The sequence below is a fragment of the Alligator mississippiensis genome, chromosome 14 (assembly GCF_030867095.1).
Source record: "Alligator mississippiensis isolate rAllMis1 chromosome 14, rAllMis1, whole genome shotgun sequence".
NCBI classification, from domain to species: Eukaryota; Metazoa; Chordata; order Crocodylia; family Alligatoridae; genus Alligator; species Alligator mississippiensis.
The window spans coordinates 39,521,893-39,538,795 of NC_081837.1; the positions used below are offsets into that span (position 1 = coordinate 39,521,893).

The 16,903-nt window shown below is 54.3% G+C and overlaps 1 protein-coding gene across 4 annotated transcripts in view; it reads left to right on the forward strand.

Annotated features, from left to right (window-relative positions):
• ATP2B4 (ATPase plasma membrane Ca2+ transporting 4) overlaps positions 1-16,903 on the forward strand; it is a 93,603-nt gene that overhangs the window by 39,521 nt on the left and 37,179 nt on the right. For all 4 annotated transcript variants that reach the window (XM_006261227.4, XM_006261226.4, XM_019491498.2 and 1 more), the window contains exons 3-8: positions 5,573-5,770; positions 8,207-8,464; positions 9,822-9,947; positions 10,731-10,853; positions 14,155-14,190; positions 16,546-16,707. In XM_006261227.4, the coding sequence (XP_006261289.2) occupies positions 5,573-5,770; positions 8,207-8,464; positions 9,822-9,947; positions 10,731-10,853; positions 14,155-14,190; positions 16,546-16,707 (903 nt within the window). The remainder of the gene's footprint in view (positions 1-5,572; positions 5,771-8,206; positions 8,465-9,821; positions 9,948-10,730; positions 10,854-14,154; positions 14,191-16,545; positions 16,708-16,903) is intronic.

Sequence of the window (16,903 nt, forward strand, 5' to 3'; positions counted from 1 at the left end):
CAGCTCAGGCCCACCCTCAAGTATTCGTGGGACAGGGAGATGATTAAGCATGGATGAGAAGCCAGGTTGAACAGCAGTAAGAAGAGCCGACTGTTTCTAGGATCAGATCTTCTCCTCAGCTTTTATTCCTCCTGTCTTTCACCCTTTGCGGAAGCCTCTGTGCCTCCGATTTCTGCTGGGATCAAAGGGATGTAACCGGAGAGGCTTTTGTGTGCTCTTTCCTGTCCAGACAGGGAAGCGGCATCTTCTAAGCCCTGTGGTGGGATGGAAGAGGGGAGCGTCCCAGGGCTAGAATAACAGGGAGAGCCGTAGGCCAAGACGGAGATGCATTAGCCAAGCTGTGCTGCAGACCTAGGATTAGCATGGAGACTTTCTCCTGAGTAATGAGAGGAAATTACAGAATCTATTATGCTGATAGAAATAGTCCTCAGAGACCTTCAGCATTGACGTATAAAATATAGCAGCCCTCCATGGGCACCTTTTTGTCCTTCTGAATCTCAGCCAAGCAGCACAGGCTGCCAGGAAATGGACACATCCAGATTCCCTCCTTCCCCACATTGCACTTTCTGCTTTCTTTTTTTTCCCCTGCATTGCAACAGAAGGTCTCTGGCTGGGGCAGGGGAGCCTAGGGAGGTTTTGGGGCAGGTGAATGTCCTTGTAGGCTAAAATCAGTCCATAAGTTGGAAATGGATACAGCTGTCCCTAGCAAAGTCTTTCCTCCCTGTGCATCCGGCTGTTTTTTGGCAGCAGTGAGATGCACCCCAAGGATGCTGAACCCACCCAGGTCATTGCTTGGATGCTCCATCCAGCGCTAGAGTCCAGCCCTGGTGTTTCACTGTTGGACCTGTGAACACTGTCGGTGGAAGGTGGCAGTGTCGATGGACATAGTTCACAAGAGAGCTTGTTCCCATCTGTGCTGAGACCAGCTCATGCATATCCTAGCGTGACTCAGGATGACTCCTTTCCTGATGAGAGTTTGATTTTATCTCAAGGGGTGGTTGAAGGTCCAGCTCAGCCCCTTCATTGCTGTTGAGGCCTGGCCAGAACTCAGGTTCTGAGGATAGCATGTCAAGCTATCTATCTTTGCCCAATAACCTATGCCCGGGTCACTCCCTGATACCATTGCAGCCAAGTTCAGTCCCTTCTCTAGTACAAGGGATGTAGGAGCGGGAACCATTTTGAGTTTCTTCCTTCCTATCCAAGTTTGCAAATGCATCCCATGCTGTGCCCATCTCTGTAAGCTCCAGGGGAAACAACCTAGCAGGGGCATGACAGCCCACCAGCCAGTGATGCTCCTGAGAGATGGGGATACAAGTAGGGATCTCATTGTCACGGGGTGATGTTGCCTTGCAACAACAGGTAGCTCAGCTCTTCACCCTCTGCAGCAGTTCTCTTGCTGACACACGGGCCTATTTGTCACCCCTTTTCCCACCCCTAGCAGCTCCTCCTTTGTCCCATGAAGTTGACGGTTGTGACATTAACCTTCCACACGTTGCTGGGAGCACGACCCCTTCATGGTGGCCAAGAGGTTGAGGGTGGTGGGGAGTTGTGTGTGACAGATGCTGTGCAGCAGGAAGGGCTTGTTCAGCGAGTCACTTTGAGAACCTGTCTCTCTTCCCCATCTCCCCTGGATGATGTATGTCTGCCTGGATTCACCCACTTGTGGTAACAGCTCCAGAGTCACCATTTTCATCTCTCCCTCTGGCTGTATGTACAGCCCCCAGCACTGCAGGGCCCTTATCTTGGTGGCAGTGTGATAATGCTGTGGTCAATGATGCCGGCAGGAGGGATGGAGAATAAAGATGCCCTGTGATGCCTGAGGATGCCCAGCTGAGAGGCTGAGCCTGTAATTGGGGACCGTTAGCATAGGGCTGGTTGCGCTGTCTGGGCACCTCCTCCCAGTACTGTCAGGGCCCACTCTACCCTTCGCTTCTCCAAATGAGGCCATTGCTTTGTCCACCAAAGTCCATCCCAGGGGAGCAGTGGAGGCTGAGGGGAGGATAGAAGTCTTTGCAAGGGGTTGAGGGAAGCCATGGCAAGGGCATAGGGAGGATTGAAGAACCAGCGTCTGGTACCAAGCTGCTGCTGTCTGAGCCTGGAAGAGGCACTTAGCTCACCCAGCCAGGATCAGTGCTGTGAGGGGCTGGAAGGGGCATAGCAGAAGTCGTCTTGTTTTTATTCCTCCTGACATCCCCTCTAGCTTTCCAAGGCCTCCAGCTCATTTTCCACACCAAGATAAGTGACTCCCCTGCCTGTGGTGGACCCATGTTTGAGGGTAGCACAGCCTAGGAGGAGGTACTTGCCGTTTGAGTGCCTCATTTTGGGGTTTCTCTCTATAGCATTCACCCCTTTGAACCTTGTGTTTTGTTCTCTTTCAACTGTAATGGGCCCAAGACCAGGGATTTGGCACGGGCTAGGAGAGCTTCCGAGGAGTTAAATGCTTTTCCACTGTGTTCAGGTCTCAAGGCCCCAACTGAGATTTGGGGCTCTCTTGTGCTTGGTGCTGTACATAGAGATGGACAGATCATTGGGAGCGGGTGCCTGTCTCTTTTAGGGGCCCCTAAAAAAAACCATGTCCTGGCTTCCCTGAGCTTACTGACCTGCTCTGAGGGTGCCCAGCTGCAGTCACTCTTGGGGAGTTGGTGGTCTAAGTTTTGCTCTGCTTTGCCCCCAGAGCAGCAGTGAGCTGGCTTCATTCTAGTCTCCCACATGGGCAGAGGGCATTGGGGGCAGCCCTGCTCCCTGCCTGGCAGGGCACAGGCCGGTGCCACGAGAGGAGAATAGCTGTGATGAACCAAGTATGAGGGGAGACGGGGGCGGTGAGAGAGGAGCTGGTGCATGTGGCCACGTATTGCCGTGAGGCCGACATGGCAGTGCCTCGATTGTCCCAGTCGGCACAGTGGGTGTGCGGCCTGGCTCAGAGAAGTGACCCTATCTGCTCTTAGCCTGCCTGTGTAGGTATTGGCTGTCCCCAGTGCCCCTGCTAGGAGCTGAAGGACAATTTACAGATGCTTTGAGCAGGGCATTTTGCGCTCTGTGGCACAGACTGGGTATCTGGGGGGGCATGAGGGGGCTCTGAGGGCTCCCAGCAGCATACGGTTGAGCTTGTGAGGAGGCCACGGGTCTCATTGTCTGGCTGCCCGCCCTCCCTCCCCGCAGCGGCCGGTGCATGTGCTCATCCTCTCCGCCCGCACCCTGGGCCCTGACCCAGCCGTGAGTCAAACCCCATTATTTTTTTCCCATCCTGTAGGAGACTTGGGCGGGGACCACTCCCAGCCAGGCTGCCAGGGAACATCCCTGCAGGGAGACCCCAGGATGACTTCACTCAGCTGGCTTTCCTTTCCCTGGGCCCCGCTGCCACGTGCTCCGCCAGCCTGTGCCCGGAGGGTGGGGCACTCCCTGCTCTCCATCGCCAGCCCCTTCCTGTGGGTGCGGCAGCTGGGTAGCAAAGGACAGGACTTTGTTTGTCTTCTCTCCATCCCTAAGCCCAGTGCAACTGAGGACAACCCCCCCCCCCCACACACACACACAAACAAACACCCCTGCCAGAGGGGAGAGACCATCAGCTGCAAGAGGGGCCTGGGAAGGCTTCCAGGGCCTGTGATGCTGCCCTAGCCAGGGCCCACATGGCAAAAGGGGAAGCATCCAAATCCTTGCAAAGAGCATGCTGCAGACCTCCTCCATCCTGGTGCATCTCGGGACCTGGCAAGAGCGCAGCTGGGGCTCCCTTAAGCTGGAAAATGCAGGGCTCCGAGCTGTTTTAAGGTGGAGCTGGGGTTTGTAAGACCTCAGGCTGGAAGGCAGATAATGCTAGGGAGAAGGTCGGGATCCCCTGTGCTGTGAGACGTAGAGATGGGGTGGAGGCGGCCGAGCGCAAGCTGGTTCCAAGAGGTTCAGGCTCGCTTCCTTGTTCTGCCCCAGGTCTCCTGGCCAAACCACTGCTCTGCTCAGTGCCTCGGTTTCCCTTTGCTTAGTCCTGCCTCCCTGAGGGGACTGTGAGAGCACATGCACAAGTGGTCAGGAGGCAGCTAGTGGCAGTGGTGATGGCACTGTACGATGGGCAGCGTGGCACAGAAGGTGGTGGCGAGGGAACTCTGCCACCAACCTGCCCACATGGCCTTGACCCTGGGTGCCAGGGACAGCAACTCCAGTGATCTGGGCATCAAGGCAGCAGCCAGGGCTCCCTGTAATCTCATTCCCCCTGTTGCTTCTCAGCCCAAGAATCCACATGGCAAAGTGGACGAAGGCCAGGGGTGGCAGAGCACGTGGGTGGGGGCTGACTGGTGAAGTTACATCCATGTGAGGCTGCATCAGCTGTGGGACTCGCCTATCCTTCCTAGTCTTCAGAGTGAGCATGTGCCTTTGCTGCTGAGGCTGTGCTCTAGCAGTGGGTGGAAATGCCCTGTGTGGGCCATGGCTAAGTATGCAGCGCCTTGCCTTGCCTTGCCTTGCCTTGCCAAAGAGCTGAGCTGGGAAGGAGCAACCCCAGCTCCCTTCAGGGAGATCCTGGTGGGCCTGAAATATGCAGCCTGGTGATCATGGGGAGGGAGAGGTCCAGGACCTGGGTGCAGCCTGGATTTGGGGCTTCTTCTGGGGCCCTAATTCAGAGAGGGCTGTACCGTGTAGAGGGCCCAGCAGGGGGAACAGCCCAAGTCAGGCGGCTCCAATTTGCACGCTCGTCTGAAATGCCAGATTCACGGCTAATTGGATGCAACATGTAAACAAGCCGGCGAGTGCCAACCAGTATTAATTGGCATGGCGGAGGCTTCCTTGGAGGCGGCGACTGTGTGTGTGGTAGGTGAGGGGGCGAATTGCCCATCTGATTTGCTCCTCTCTAGCGCTGTCCTCCTGGGCTGGTGTGTGCCCCTGCAGCTGGGAGCCTGAGCAGAGCCTCCCAACTGTCCCTGTTTGTTTGCTGCCTTTGGGCCCCAACCTCCGTGCTCCCTGGGGGTGTCAGGAGGGAACTCCCACATTTCCTGCAGGCTATGTCCTTTTGGGGGAAGTGGCCACGTGGTCCCAACTGGTCTCTGGTCCCCAGAGCATGTGCAGCCTTGAGGGAAATCGGTGCCTGTTGTGTGGAAGCTGATCCTCACCCCTGCCTGTCCCCTCTATGGTCCAAATAACCTTGGCTGCTGTTGAGTGGAGGCCCAGCAGGAAGAGTGAGCACACATTAAAGCAATGGGTGAAGAGGAGGCAGCAGGGGCTGGTGGGTGAGGAAGGACACTTGGAGCAGGGACACTTGGGTTCTGTTCCCGGCTCTGCCACAGACCTCCGGGGTGACCTTGGTCAAGTCACTTCCACTGTGCCTCTCCTTTTCCCTTCTGTCCACCTAGACTGAAAGCTCCTTTAGTCCGGCACTGTCTCTCCCTTACTGTACGTACAGCCCCCAGCACTGCAGGGCCCTGATCTTGGTGGTGTGAAGATGCTGTGGTCAATGATGCTGGCAGGAGGGATGGAGAATAAAGATACCCCGTGATGCCTGAGGATGAAGCGTTGGCTTGAGGGAGGGAGTGGCTGGGGTATACTCCTCTCTCACGCCTCCTCCTTCCCTTCCCTTCCCTCCACTCTGCAGGCTTGTCTGGAAACCCCACGGACCTGGAGAAGCGGAGGCAGGTGTTTGGCCAGAACTTCATTCCTCCCAAGAAGGCCAAGACTTTCCTGCAGTTAGTGTGGGAGGCGCTTCAGGACGTCACACTGATCATCTTGGAAATCGCAGCCATAATTTCCCTGGGCCTGTCCTTCTACCACCCGCCGGGCGGGGACAACGAATGTGAGTCCTGCAGCCTCCCTGCTCCTGGGGGAGAAACTGGGGGGAAGAGACGAAACCAACCCCTCCTGTTCTCCCCAACCAACTTGCATCTCAGCCATGCCGAGCAAAGATGGAGGAGCTGTGATAGGAAAGGGATGATCTGACCTTGAGCAAGAGGCTGGATTAGCGGCCGCCCGCCCCCCAGCTCTGATCCTATCACGGCTGCATCTTGGCCTCCTAAAGTGCGTATCACTTGTGTTTGGATCAAAGGGGTCTGGTCACCACCTTGTGCTCTCCCCGAGGTGTGAATCGGGAGCTGGCATAAGTCGGTGCAGCTCCACGATCGACTGCGGAGCACTGCTGACGGGTGGCAGCTGGGGGGAGCGGGCCCCATGCTCCCCCTCCCGCGCACATATGCTTTACCTGATCGGCTAGTAAACAAATCTTCCCCAGCTGAGCTCCTGCCTGTACAGCTGGCATCGCGGCTGCCTTCGCCCGCCCACGGCCTCACAGCCGCCGCGCCACCATCTCGGCACGTTTGGCCTCCCACTGTGCAGCTTTTGATGGCACGGTGCTGGGTGCGATTTGAGGCCCCTAATATGCAGGGCCCGGTCCAAAGTTGGCTGAGACTAATGGAAAGGCTCCTGCTTTCATTCACCTCCATGGAGAAACCTTTCTCCTGTCTGTCCTGGCTGGGTTCTGTCTCTCCCATCCTGCCAAGCTAAACCTATCCCATGCACTTGGCATTTTGGGACAATGCAGGAGTCGTGTCCTGTTCTAAGCTGCTGTGCAGTGCTGTAGTGCCCCGTCATCCCCATCTACCACAGTCCTCCTGGGACATGAGTGTGGCTCAGGGACGGGGGAGATGTAACTCCTGTTTGTTGCATCTGGGTGGCTGTTTGCGCTAACGGGTGCTAGATGTAGAGAGGTATCCAAGACTGGTCTTTCAAGTGCCTTTGGACCATGCAGTTGGATATGAGGTGGCATCACCCGGGCTATGGCAGATGCCATGGGCTGGAAGGGAAGACAAGGGCAGACTGATGGGTGGGAAGGAGTGAGCTGGGGGAGACTAGGATTCTGCAAAAGCCAAAATCTCACCAGGGGTGATGGCACGAAGAGACGGTCCAACTTGCCCCTCTGCTTGTCATCCTGCCTTGTTCTTTAGGTCTGTGCACAGCCCCAGTGTGGGGGTAGCTTGACTGAGGGAGGTGTTCATGGATGTGACTGCAATATGCCCCCCGGAGACCATTCAGACTGCAGAGGCCATCAGTCTGCCTGGTCAATAGCCTGCCTCTTTGGCCTCATCTGACTCCCATTGCGGTCGATGAGCATGATTGCACTATCTCCGACAGGGGCTTGAGCAGGCCCCTCAGAGCCAATAGCTGATGCTTCAGGGAAGAGAGCCCTGTGTGTGTCATGCATGTATTCTGCCTACATACCAGTGTGCCTATTGGGGCACAGCTAGGCTGTTTATCACCATGTTACCAAAGATCCACTGGTGTCTTGTGTGCAGAGAAATATTGGAGTAATATTCTTTTTATCTTAATTATACTGGACACGTGCATGTGTGTGTACACACACGTGGAGACACTGCAGCTGCAAATGAAAGTCATTATGGTGTTCTGGGAGACCTGAGCCCTGAACCTTATTTTGGGTCCAGGTGCATGATAACACGACAGTGATGCATTGCATTTACCCTTTCTGTGATCAGCTCCTGGTATATCTGTCACGGTACCACAGAGGAAGGATGCTGGGTCCACTGTGGCAATTGTGAGGGTTCATATGCTTCCTGGAAGCTGTTGCCGTGCCACGATGAGCTGCGCTGTGTAGGCCAGTGCCTGTCATCGGGAATCTCTGAGGTCTTTGGAGACTCTTGCTTTAAACCTCTTGCAGGGTCCCTGCCTGGTCGGCAGAGAGGTGGCCTACTCAAGTGATTTCTACTCCCAGCTCCAATGTGACTCTCCCCTGTGGGGTGGATGGTTGAGCTGCTTATCCCTTCTGTGCCTCGGTTTCCCCCAGCATTCAATTTGGGTTTGCCTACACAGACTAGAGGTTGCAAAGGTGCCCAGTGATTGCGTGTGCTTGAGTTTTTGTAAGCAGTTTCCGTGAGTTCAGTGCCCAACGGTGTCAGCAAATTGGGGACGCAGAGGAGCTGACTCATTTCCAAACTCACCAGTAGAGCTGGGTTTGCAGAACTAGAAATTAGAACCCAGGTGTCCCAAGCCCCAGCTTTGTGCTCTAGACATTAAGCCAACCTGTGCAAAAATGCTTGCAAGGGTGATGAGTACATCCTTGCAGGAGGGGGGTGTAGGGACTGGCTTTGGAGAGAAAGGGGACAGGGGGCCCCTCTGTGAGTGTATGCCTTTCAAGGCCTGTGTGGTACAGGATGCATATGCATTTCCTTGCATGCCTGAATGTTCCCCCTTCCCTTTCTCTTGCCACCCCATCCCCCTGCAGTGTGTGGCCAAGTGTCAGGTGGCGTGGAGGACGAGGGGGAGTCGCAGGCCGGCTGGATCGAGGGGGCGGCCATCCTGTTCTCGGTGATCATCGTGGTGCTGGTGACCGCATTCAATGACTGGAGCAAAGAGAAGCAGTTCCGGGGCCTCCAGAGCCGAATCGAGCAGGAGCAGAAGTTCACGGTCATCCGCAAGGGGCAGGTGATCCAGATCCCTGTGGCTGAGATTGTGGTGGGGGACATCGCGCAGATCAAATATGGTGAGCAAGCAGCGGTGCTGGGTGGTGCCAGATAGGTCCCATGGCATGGCGTGCACTCCGAGCCCCTTTGGGATGATCTGGGTTTAAATTGGCAAACAAGAAACCTCAAATCTTATCTTGCTTGACACGTTCTATTTTTTGTTACCTTGATTAAAATGAGGTTAATTCTCATTGGAGAGTAATCAAAAAGCCTGTTGATTGGCAGCTAAATATACCCTTTACAATAAGTTTGGTGGAACTTCTTCTAACCAAGAGGCTACCCTGTATCTATAGGTGCACTTTTATTTATGCAAGGGTGTAGCTGACACACTTGTTTGGTTTCTTAACATTGACATTTCTGGTTATGCTGGAAAATGGGGTATGATGAACTTCTTATTTTGCTACACTATTTTTAATGCTCGTAACTTGTAGCAGGCATCGTTTTGGCTGGATCCTGAAATACATTGCTAGCCTTTCGAGAGTTTCTCAAAGAATAAGAGGAAGAAAGCTGTTACTGTGTGTGGTATATAAGGAAAAAGTTCTATAAATCCATGTTTGACAGCTAAACCCAACTCGTTGTATTAAACAAAGCAAGTATTTGTTTCCAGGCACCATTGCCTTAAAATTGTAGAGCCAGTAGATGTCAACCTTGATTAGAACTTAGCTCTAGTTTTTAAACTGGAAGGAAAAAACAAGTGCCTTCCTAGCTTTTCCTTGGTTTCTTAACTCCTTTTAATGAACTGATCATTGATCTAAACTAGCTGAATACATGGTAATTGATGAGAAGTAGCTCTATATCTGTAGGAGTTAATTCTCTCAAAATGTTAGCAAATTGTGGTTTTAGGTATTTAGTGACTCCCACAGTGTCAGTGGTCTGATTCTCTTACTTAACTCTGACAACCAACACAAGCGGTTAATCGTTTTGATTAAAACAAAGTATTTAAGTAGTACCAACTTACTGCCAGAGTTGCAGATAAGTCTCTCCCATATTCTTCTACATTTTAATTTTTAATTTTTTTTTATTCTGTTTTTATTAACCCATTGCATCTATCTGCTCCAAGTCACTCTCTCAGTAGAAACTGCCCACCAAATCCCTTTTGCTTAGGGTTAAGCTCTAGTTGCACTGATAAAAGGCTTCTGTTCTAATTGGCCATTCCATCCTCCATCTGGGGGCCTCCATTGCCTTGCATTACTGGGAATTCATCAGTGAGATGGCTTGGAGTCTCCTCATATGCCCCCCTCCACTGTGCTACCTCTCTTCCCTCAGCTTGACCCTGCTCTGCAATCCTGGGAACTCTCCCTAGGATGGGTGAAATCCCTGCTCAGCAACCTCAGACCAGGGCCAGCTGTAACCCATGGTTGTTCCCTGCTCTCCCAGGTGACTTGTTGCCATCTGACGGCATTCTGATTCAAGGCAATGATCTGAAAATTGATGAGAGCTCTTTGACTGGGGAGTCGGACCACGTCAAGAAGTCCCTGGACAAGGACCCCATGCTGCTTTCTGGTAAGCCCAGCAGACATGCCCTATGAGAGCTGGAAAACCCAGCCAGTCTCACAACCCCTTACAGTGCAGGGGTGCAGCGGGCTGCATGTTCAAATGGCAATGTGGTGTCACCTTCACGATGGTGACAGAACAGACCATGCTCATCCTGAGAGCTAGAGGGTGGCTGGAGGTGCCTGAGCTCTCTTCAGTTTGTCTGGGGGTCCAGGCAGCACAGAGTGGGCCAAGTGCAAGCCTGTCTCCTCCTACGAGTGGGTTTAGGTGGTGGTCAAGCAGACCTGGAGCCTGAATCTTCCATGTATCCATGGGTCAGGCACAGCATAGGGTGGGAAGCAGCAGAACAAAGTTCCCCGACAACTTGATCCTACCAGCCTGCTCCAGCCTTGCCCCAGAGGGACTTCCGTACCACCGTGGTGGTGGGTGCCAATGTACTGGCCCACCTTGATTGCTAGGCCCCTCTCTTGAGGGGAAAATTAGCAGTTCATTCACTCCTTGGTGTTTCTGCTGAAATGAATAGGATGGTGTCACTCATCACGATGAGGACACTTGTCTTACAGGAACCTGGAAAGATACCCATTGAAGTCACTTAATACAAGGCACTGAATAGGCCGGATGTGGGTAATTTACTCTGAGACACTGAACTGGGCTAGCTTTGAACCGGCGATCCAGAAGTGATGGGACCTGTAATGCAGTCCTCCGAGTTGGCAAGTCCCATGTCTTGTGACATGGGGGAAGAAGTGTCAGCATTGTCTCCTCATAGCTCACTCTTTCTGCTCCCCTGGCCAGGTACCCATGTGATGGAGGGCTCCGGGAGGATGGTGGTGACTGCTGTGGGCATCAACTCGCAAACTGGAATCATCTTCACTCTGCTGGGTGCAGAAGGAGATGAGGAGAAGAAGGTGAAGAAAGGTAAGGAGCTTTCTGGGTACCCAGCCTTTCTTCTCTGTCTGAGATGTCTCTGCTGGAACGTGGCGAGTCGTGTCTGTGGCTGACTGCTGAGGGTGAATACGCAGCCCTGGTAGCGTGTAAGACTGAGTAGGGTGATGTGAAGCCTGGGGGGACCAGGCTGTTGCCATCTGGTCACAATGCAGCGATTGCAGGGAGCATGTGGCCTAAAACCCACTCCACGCCTAGGACACTTTCTGGGTCCCCCAATCCTCAACTCCTCTCGGATGCAACTTCCACCTCTCTTGCTCTCCATCCCAAACTGCAGCTGGAGGGGAAAGACGAGGGCTTGTGGGGCTGACGATGGAATTGCTGTTGGTGAGGTGACTTCGGCAGGGAGGGTGTCGAGGGAGTAAGGGTGGCTGCAGTGATCAGTGTCCTTCAGGCTGTCCCATTCCCAAAGGCATCTTCGACGGCCTTACTTTTTCTGCTGGTTCTCTCTCTCAATCCAAGAGAGAAGACCCTCCTTTGCCTGCCTGAGGTGTGTGGGGGTGGAGGATGGATCCTTTCTGTACTTGCTTTGTTGGCACTGTCAGCCTCAGGTGGGTGGTTTTCTCCCTGATTTTGGTGGGTAGGAAAGTAATACCCTCAGCATCCCTCCGTGGTGCCCTATCATCACGTTAGTACAGTGTGTGTGGGGAGCCTTGACCTCTTTGCTTTAGGGCCACCTTTTTTTTGCCTAGCAAGGTACTCTGAGGCCCCAAGGGGAGCGTTTTGGGGCTCTTGGCCTGTCTGTTCTCCAGCTTCCTGCTGAAAGAGGAGTAGATTTCCCCCCAAGCCCAGTCCTCAAGTTCTCTCTAGCCTACGAGTTGCCAGGCTGGTCTCTGTGTCCCCCCCACCTCTCAGCACTGGCTGCATTGCACAGTGCCACGTGGCATCTGTGGGGTGAGGGGGGCAGGGGCCCTGCAGTGTGTGGCCATGTGGCAGGCGGGGAGAGGCGCAGTTTGCAGGGCTGAGCCGCTCACCTACGCGGTACCAACTGCACCCGAATTCATCCGCCTTCCTGCCACCGCACTGATGTCTTGCTGCTTATTCCGCCCACTCCACCCCGATCCCTGTCAATCACGAGCAGCGTGCAACAGCGTCTTTCTCTGCTTTCTGTGCTCGAGAGGGGAGCGTGCAGTAGGCCACTGGGTCTCTGAGACAATAGGAACCCACCGCTTGCTCAGGAAGTCGTTGCTTCTGGGCTCGGGGGTCAAGTGAGCACGTCTGGGATGTGTCCGGGGGTGTCACGAGGCAGCCTCGTGAGGCTGAGGGATGGGAGTGCGGCATCCTGGGGGTCATGTGTACAAGCGTCTCTTTTGGGGAGGGGGGGCCTGTCTCGGGGGAATGGTTGGGAGAGCAGGTGTGTCCTCTCTTTGCATAGACAGTCTGAAGCTGCCTGCCAGCTGTCTGCACCTTTTGTGGGCTCTTCCTGCCCTGATGACTGCCCCTGTCCCCAGCAGTGTTGCTCACACATCTCACCCACTCTAATGGCACTAGGTTTGTGGCACACAGAGCAGAGGCAGAGAGGGGACCGGCCCGAGCTACAGCTCTGGGGCAGAACTTGGAGGAGGCTAGAAGAGGCAAGGTGGGAATCGGGGGAGGGGTTTGCCCTGGAAGGAAGGCCACCTGGGCCGTGCATCGTGCCTGTACTTTTCATAGGGGTGAGGGTGCATTTGCAAACCATAGGGCCTTTACCACCGGAGAGCTTAGGAGCAGCATGGCAGGACCTAGTCCACGGGCCAGCTTCTCGACTGCTGGGAGTTGGTTGGTTTCTCTGGGACGGTCAGCGCATAGGCGTTAGTTGACGCCAGCTGAGGATCCTAATGATCAAAAGATTCCCCGGTGGCCTCTTGCTCCCAGGGGACAGGGGTGAGAAGCAGAAGGCAGGTGGCTTGTGGACTGATGTGGAGGGCTCAAATACACGCCTGCGCTGCTGACCAGGAGCGGGACTCTCATCTGGTCATTGCAACTTCTCCCTGGAGCATTCACTAGAGCTGACAGCGAGTGCAGAGGCTCTGACATCTCCCCACTCTTCTGAAACCAGGCCAATGGCAGTGCTGGCCAGAAGGGTTAAAACAGAGTGAGACACAAGCATGAATCTCTCCATCTTCTCCCAGTAGTAAGGTGAGGTTAATCCTGGGTCTCCTGTCCCTAGGGCTTTGCTCCTCTTGCCCCAGAAGCAGTCTTCAGTCTTGCGCTTGAAGCTTTTCCCTGTCTCCAAGAAGCAGCACCCAACACTACTTATTTTGCTTTGCAAATGTCATTTAGCATTGCCACCTGTCCCCTTCCCCGGCCCAGGGCTGCAGCCTGTCTGACTGCTGTCCTGTACTGAAATCATCCTCCCAGTGCCATCCCCAAATGTCAAGGCTGGAAGGCAAGAATCTTAATTTAAGTATGCGGCTGTTCCTTTAAACTGCAAGTTAAGGGTTTGACAGAGATATTACCTGAGAGAGATTTTCTTCAAGCAGCCACCTGTCTCTGACTTCCTGGGACCATCCTGCATTTTGGGCTTAAATCCTGGGGTCTCTTGGATCTCTCTGAAATGGGACTTTTGTCCTAAATTTGAAAACCTGGGCCCTGATGGGTACCAAGTGCTTCCCTGGTCATAGTCAGGCCATCTTTAGGAAACCAGGCAGTTGCATGGGCCTGGAAATGGGCTGATGGCCATCGCTTTCACAGGTGCTGATAGTATCTATATCATGTGGTGGTGGGAGGTGTGGGGACCTGGTTGTTTCCTTGGCCTGTGGTAGGCAGGAGATCACAATGACCCTTTCTGTCAAGGCTGCTTTTCAAACTGTGAACATCCTGCAGGCCTCAACCTAACAGCAGGTCCTTGATGTGCAAGAGACCCCTGTCCCCAGACAGGGGGAGGGAGAAATAGAGGAGCAGCGTCCCCCTGGTACAGGAGGGGACTTGAGATGACGCAAAGAGGCAGTGTCATCTCCAGGAAGAGAAAGGTGGTTAGCTGTGGCAGTGTAGCCAGGGGACCAGTCTCATCTTGCAGAGACCACATCCTGCGGCAGCCAAGTGCTTTTCCCATGGCAGAGAGCAGAGGGCCAAGAGAGTTGGAAGCTGAAGCCCGCGTGGGCTGCTAGGGGAGGGAGGTACGGGTTGCTGCCTGCAGCTATGCTGAGGAGGGGGCTCCCCCCCCCCGGGTGTCCCAGCAGAAGCCGAGAGCCTAGCAAGCACCGGCCCCCGCCTGGGCGCGTCCTGTCGCCGGGGACGTTGGTGTCGGAACCGTGTGCTCAGCGCTCCACCCTTTTTCTCTTTGTCTGAACAGGTAAAAAACCAGGAGCCCCCGAAAATCGCAACAAAGGTAACCAGCCTCTCCATCCTTTGAACCAGCACCACACTAACTACCAAGCATTCCTCCTTCCTTCCTTCTTCCCATGAGTCTGTGCTCTTCGCCGCTACAGCGGGAATCTCGCCTTGTTGTCCTGGAAGAGGGTGTAACCATCTCTGCGGCGCTCGGCCCCATCCCTGCAAGCTCAAGGCCCCGCTGGAGTCGCAGCACCCCCTGCCGTCAGCCTGGCGTGCTAAGGGGCTGTGGGCTGTCCTGTGCTCTGGGGCAGGGAGCAATGAACCCGGGGAGAGCTTTCCCCTGCAGCGAGGCTGCTCTGCGGGTCTCCCGTGCAGGGAGGCGAGGATGGGGGGAGGCCCTTTGACTTAGCATCTGCTTAGATGAAACCCTTGTGACTCAACTGCCAAGAGACGGGGCCTCTGCATCACAGCCCTGCAGTTTCTGCCCCCATGGGAAAGAGCCTGGGTGGGATCTGCCAGTTCTCAACAGCGCAGCGGCTCCTGCATGTGAGCAAAAGGGACCTTTTGCAACCTCTTACCAGCCTGCCAGTGGCAAAGGCAGCAGAGGGGGAGTTTTTTAACTTAGGCAAGAAGGCTGTGCCCATCCCCTTCTCCCCCTCCCCGCTTCTGTCCTGCGACTGTGGTGGGTCCGGCCTGTGCGATGGTTACGCCCTGTTCTTCTCATGGCCTCTCTGAATCAAAGTGAGCGTCTTCTCTTCAGTATGTTTCTCACACTGTTCTTTCCAGGCTGTGTGGAGGAAGCCCATTTCTGCACCTGTCTGTTTTTCCACCCCTCTCTCTCTCTCTCTCTCCTCTCAGCAGTTTGAGTTTTCCTCCCTCCAATCTGATCTGTGGGGTTGTTTTGGGGGGTTGTGTTGGGGGTGGGGATTTTTGGTCCTTTTTTTAGTTTTGTTTTCTTCCTCTCTGTCCTGTTTTCTGTCAGTCCTAACCGTGGAGAGCACAGTTTTGGAGCACCATGACTACTACTGTACCCATAACATCCCGGTGGTGGGAGCTGAAAGGGGGCATGTGCTCAGAGACCAACCATAGTCAGATCTGTGGGTGAACCGCTGCTTTTCCAGTTGATTTATAAAAATAAATAAATAAATAATTTAAAAAAAAAGCCCGAGCAAGCCAAGAGCAGGAGCCGAGGGGAATGCAAAAGAGAACTCTTGCTCCCAGCGGGGGTTTCTACCTCTCTCCTCAGTCAGTGTGCATTTTACCTGCAGTCTCTTTGGCCTGGGCCTTCAGCTGATGGAGGCCAGCATAACTCCAGTGGACTGGGGGAAACCAGGTTGGGTTGCACAGCTAAGCATCTGGCCCTCTTCATTTCTCAGATCCTAAAGAGCACAGTGTTGGCTGGATCCAGGGGTGGGCAGGGGGAAAGGTGCCGGTTCACTCCTCGTCATAAGTGAGTCAATCTCCACCCCAAGACTTAACCTCCTCCCTCCATCTCACCCCCTTGAATGCTGCCTGTCAAGCGACTCCTGCAGAGCTCCCACCAGGGCACTGAAGAGCTTGTACTTGGTCGTGTGTACCACAGGGCATGCAATGACAGGAGATGCTTTCACACGGAGCATAGCCTCCATTGCCACCAGGTCCATAGAAGAGCAGGATCCCGAAAGGGATGCTCATGTGAATCGATCTCTGCAGAGTTGGTTTAGCGAGGACTCAGACCATGCAAGAGCATCTACGAGCTCTGGAAGGGCTCTAAATGCACCTGCTTCAGGGTAGGAGGTCTCTTCCAGAAGGGTTTGAAAGGTACCTTAACAGCCCAGAACTGCCTATAGTAGATGTCCTGACCCCTTTTCCAGGAAGCAGCTGGGGCTAGCTGCTGCAGGAGAGGGGCTGGATCCTGGATTCTCCATAGTCCAAGCCAGTCTGGCAGCTCTGAGCCTATATTCAGGGGCTTTATTAAATTTAACTCTCTGTCGCCAGTGCGAGGGTAAGTATCTCTAGCCCCATTCTGCAGATAGGCCAGCTGAGGCTCACAAGTGAAGGTACTTGCCCAAGATCATACAGTGACATCCAGGAGATGAGCTGGGAATGATCCCTGGCCCCACATCTCTGTAGCTAGGCTGTTTTGTTCCTTCTGTCCAGGTATAGCTAAGTAAGGGCGTGATTTGGGAAACGGGAGTAAGTGGGGTGAGGCCAGAGGAGATGCAGTGAGCTCTTCCAGGCACGTGCCCCTGGGGGAGGTGGGTCAGGAGCTGTAGGCTTTGCCACTGTCGGATGCCTGTGTGTGCAGGGAGTCTTTTATTTGCTCTGGGTTTCTCCTCTCTCTGCCTTCACCATCTCTCAGCGGTGCCCCACCGGTTTCTGGGCTCTCTCGTGCACTCACCCACTGTGTCTATTTTCCCTCGGGGTGTAGCTAAAACTCAGGATGGTGTGGCCCTAGAAATCCAGCCCCTGAAGAGCCAGGAAGGAGTAGAGAATGAGGAAAAAGAGAAGAAGAAGGTGAAAGTCCCCAAGAAGGAGAAGTCTGTGCTACAAGGGAAGCTGACCCGCCTTGCAGTGCAGATCGGGAAGGCAGGTGAGTAAGCGAAGGAGGATTCTCCTCCCAGATGGGGTAGCGCTAATTTTTGGGTTCCCACTGATGTGTTGTCTGAGACCATGAGGATGAAGGATACCAGCTAGAGACTGGCACCGTGTGAGAAGGTGGTGCTGTGTCCAACTGCCCTCGGCCAGCTCTGCCAAGGTACTGGAGTCCCTGCAGCACCGCTCTGGGA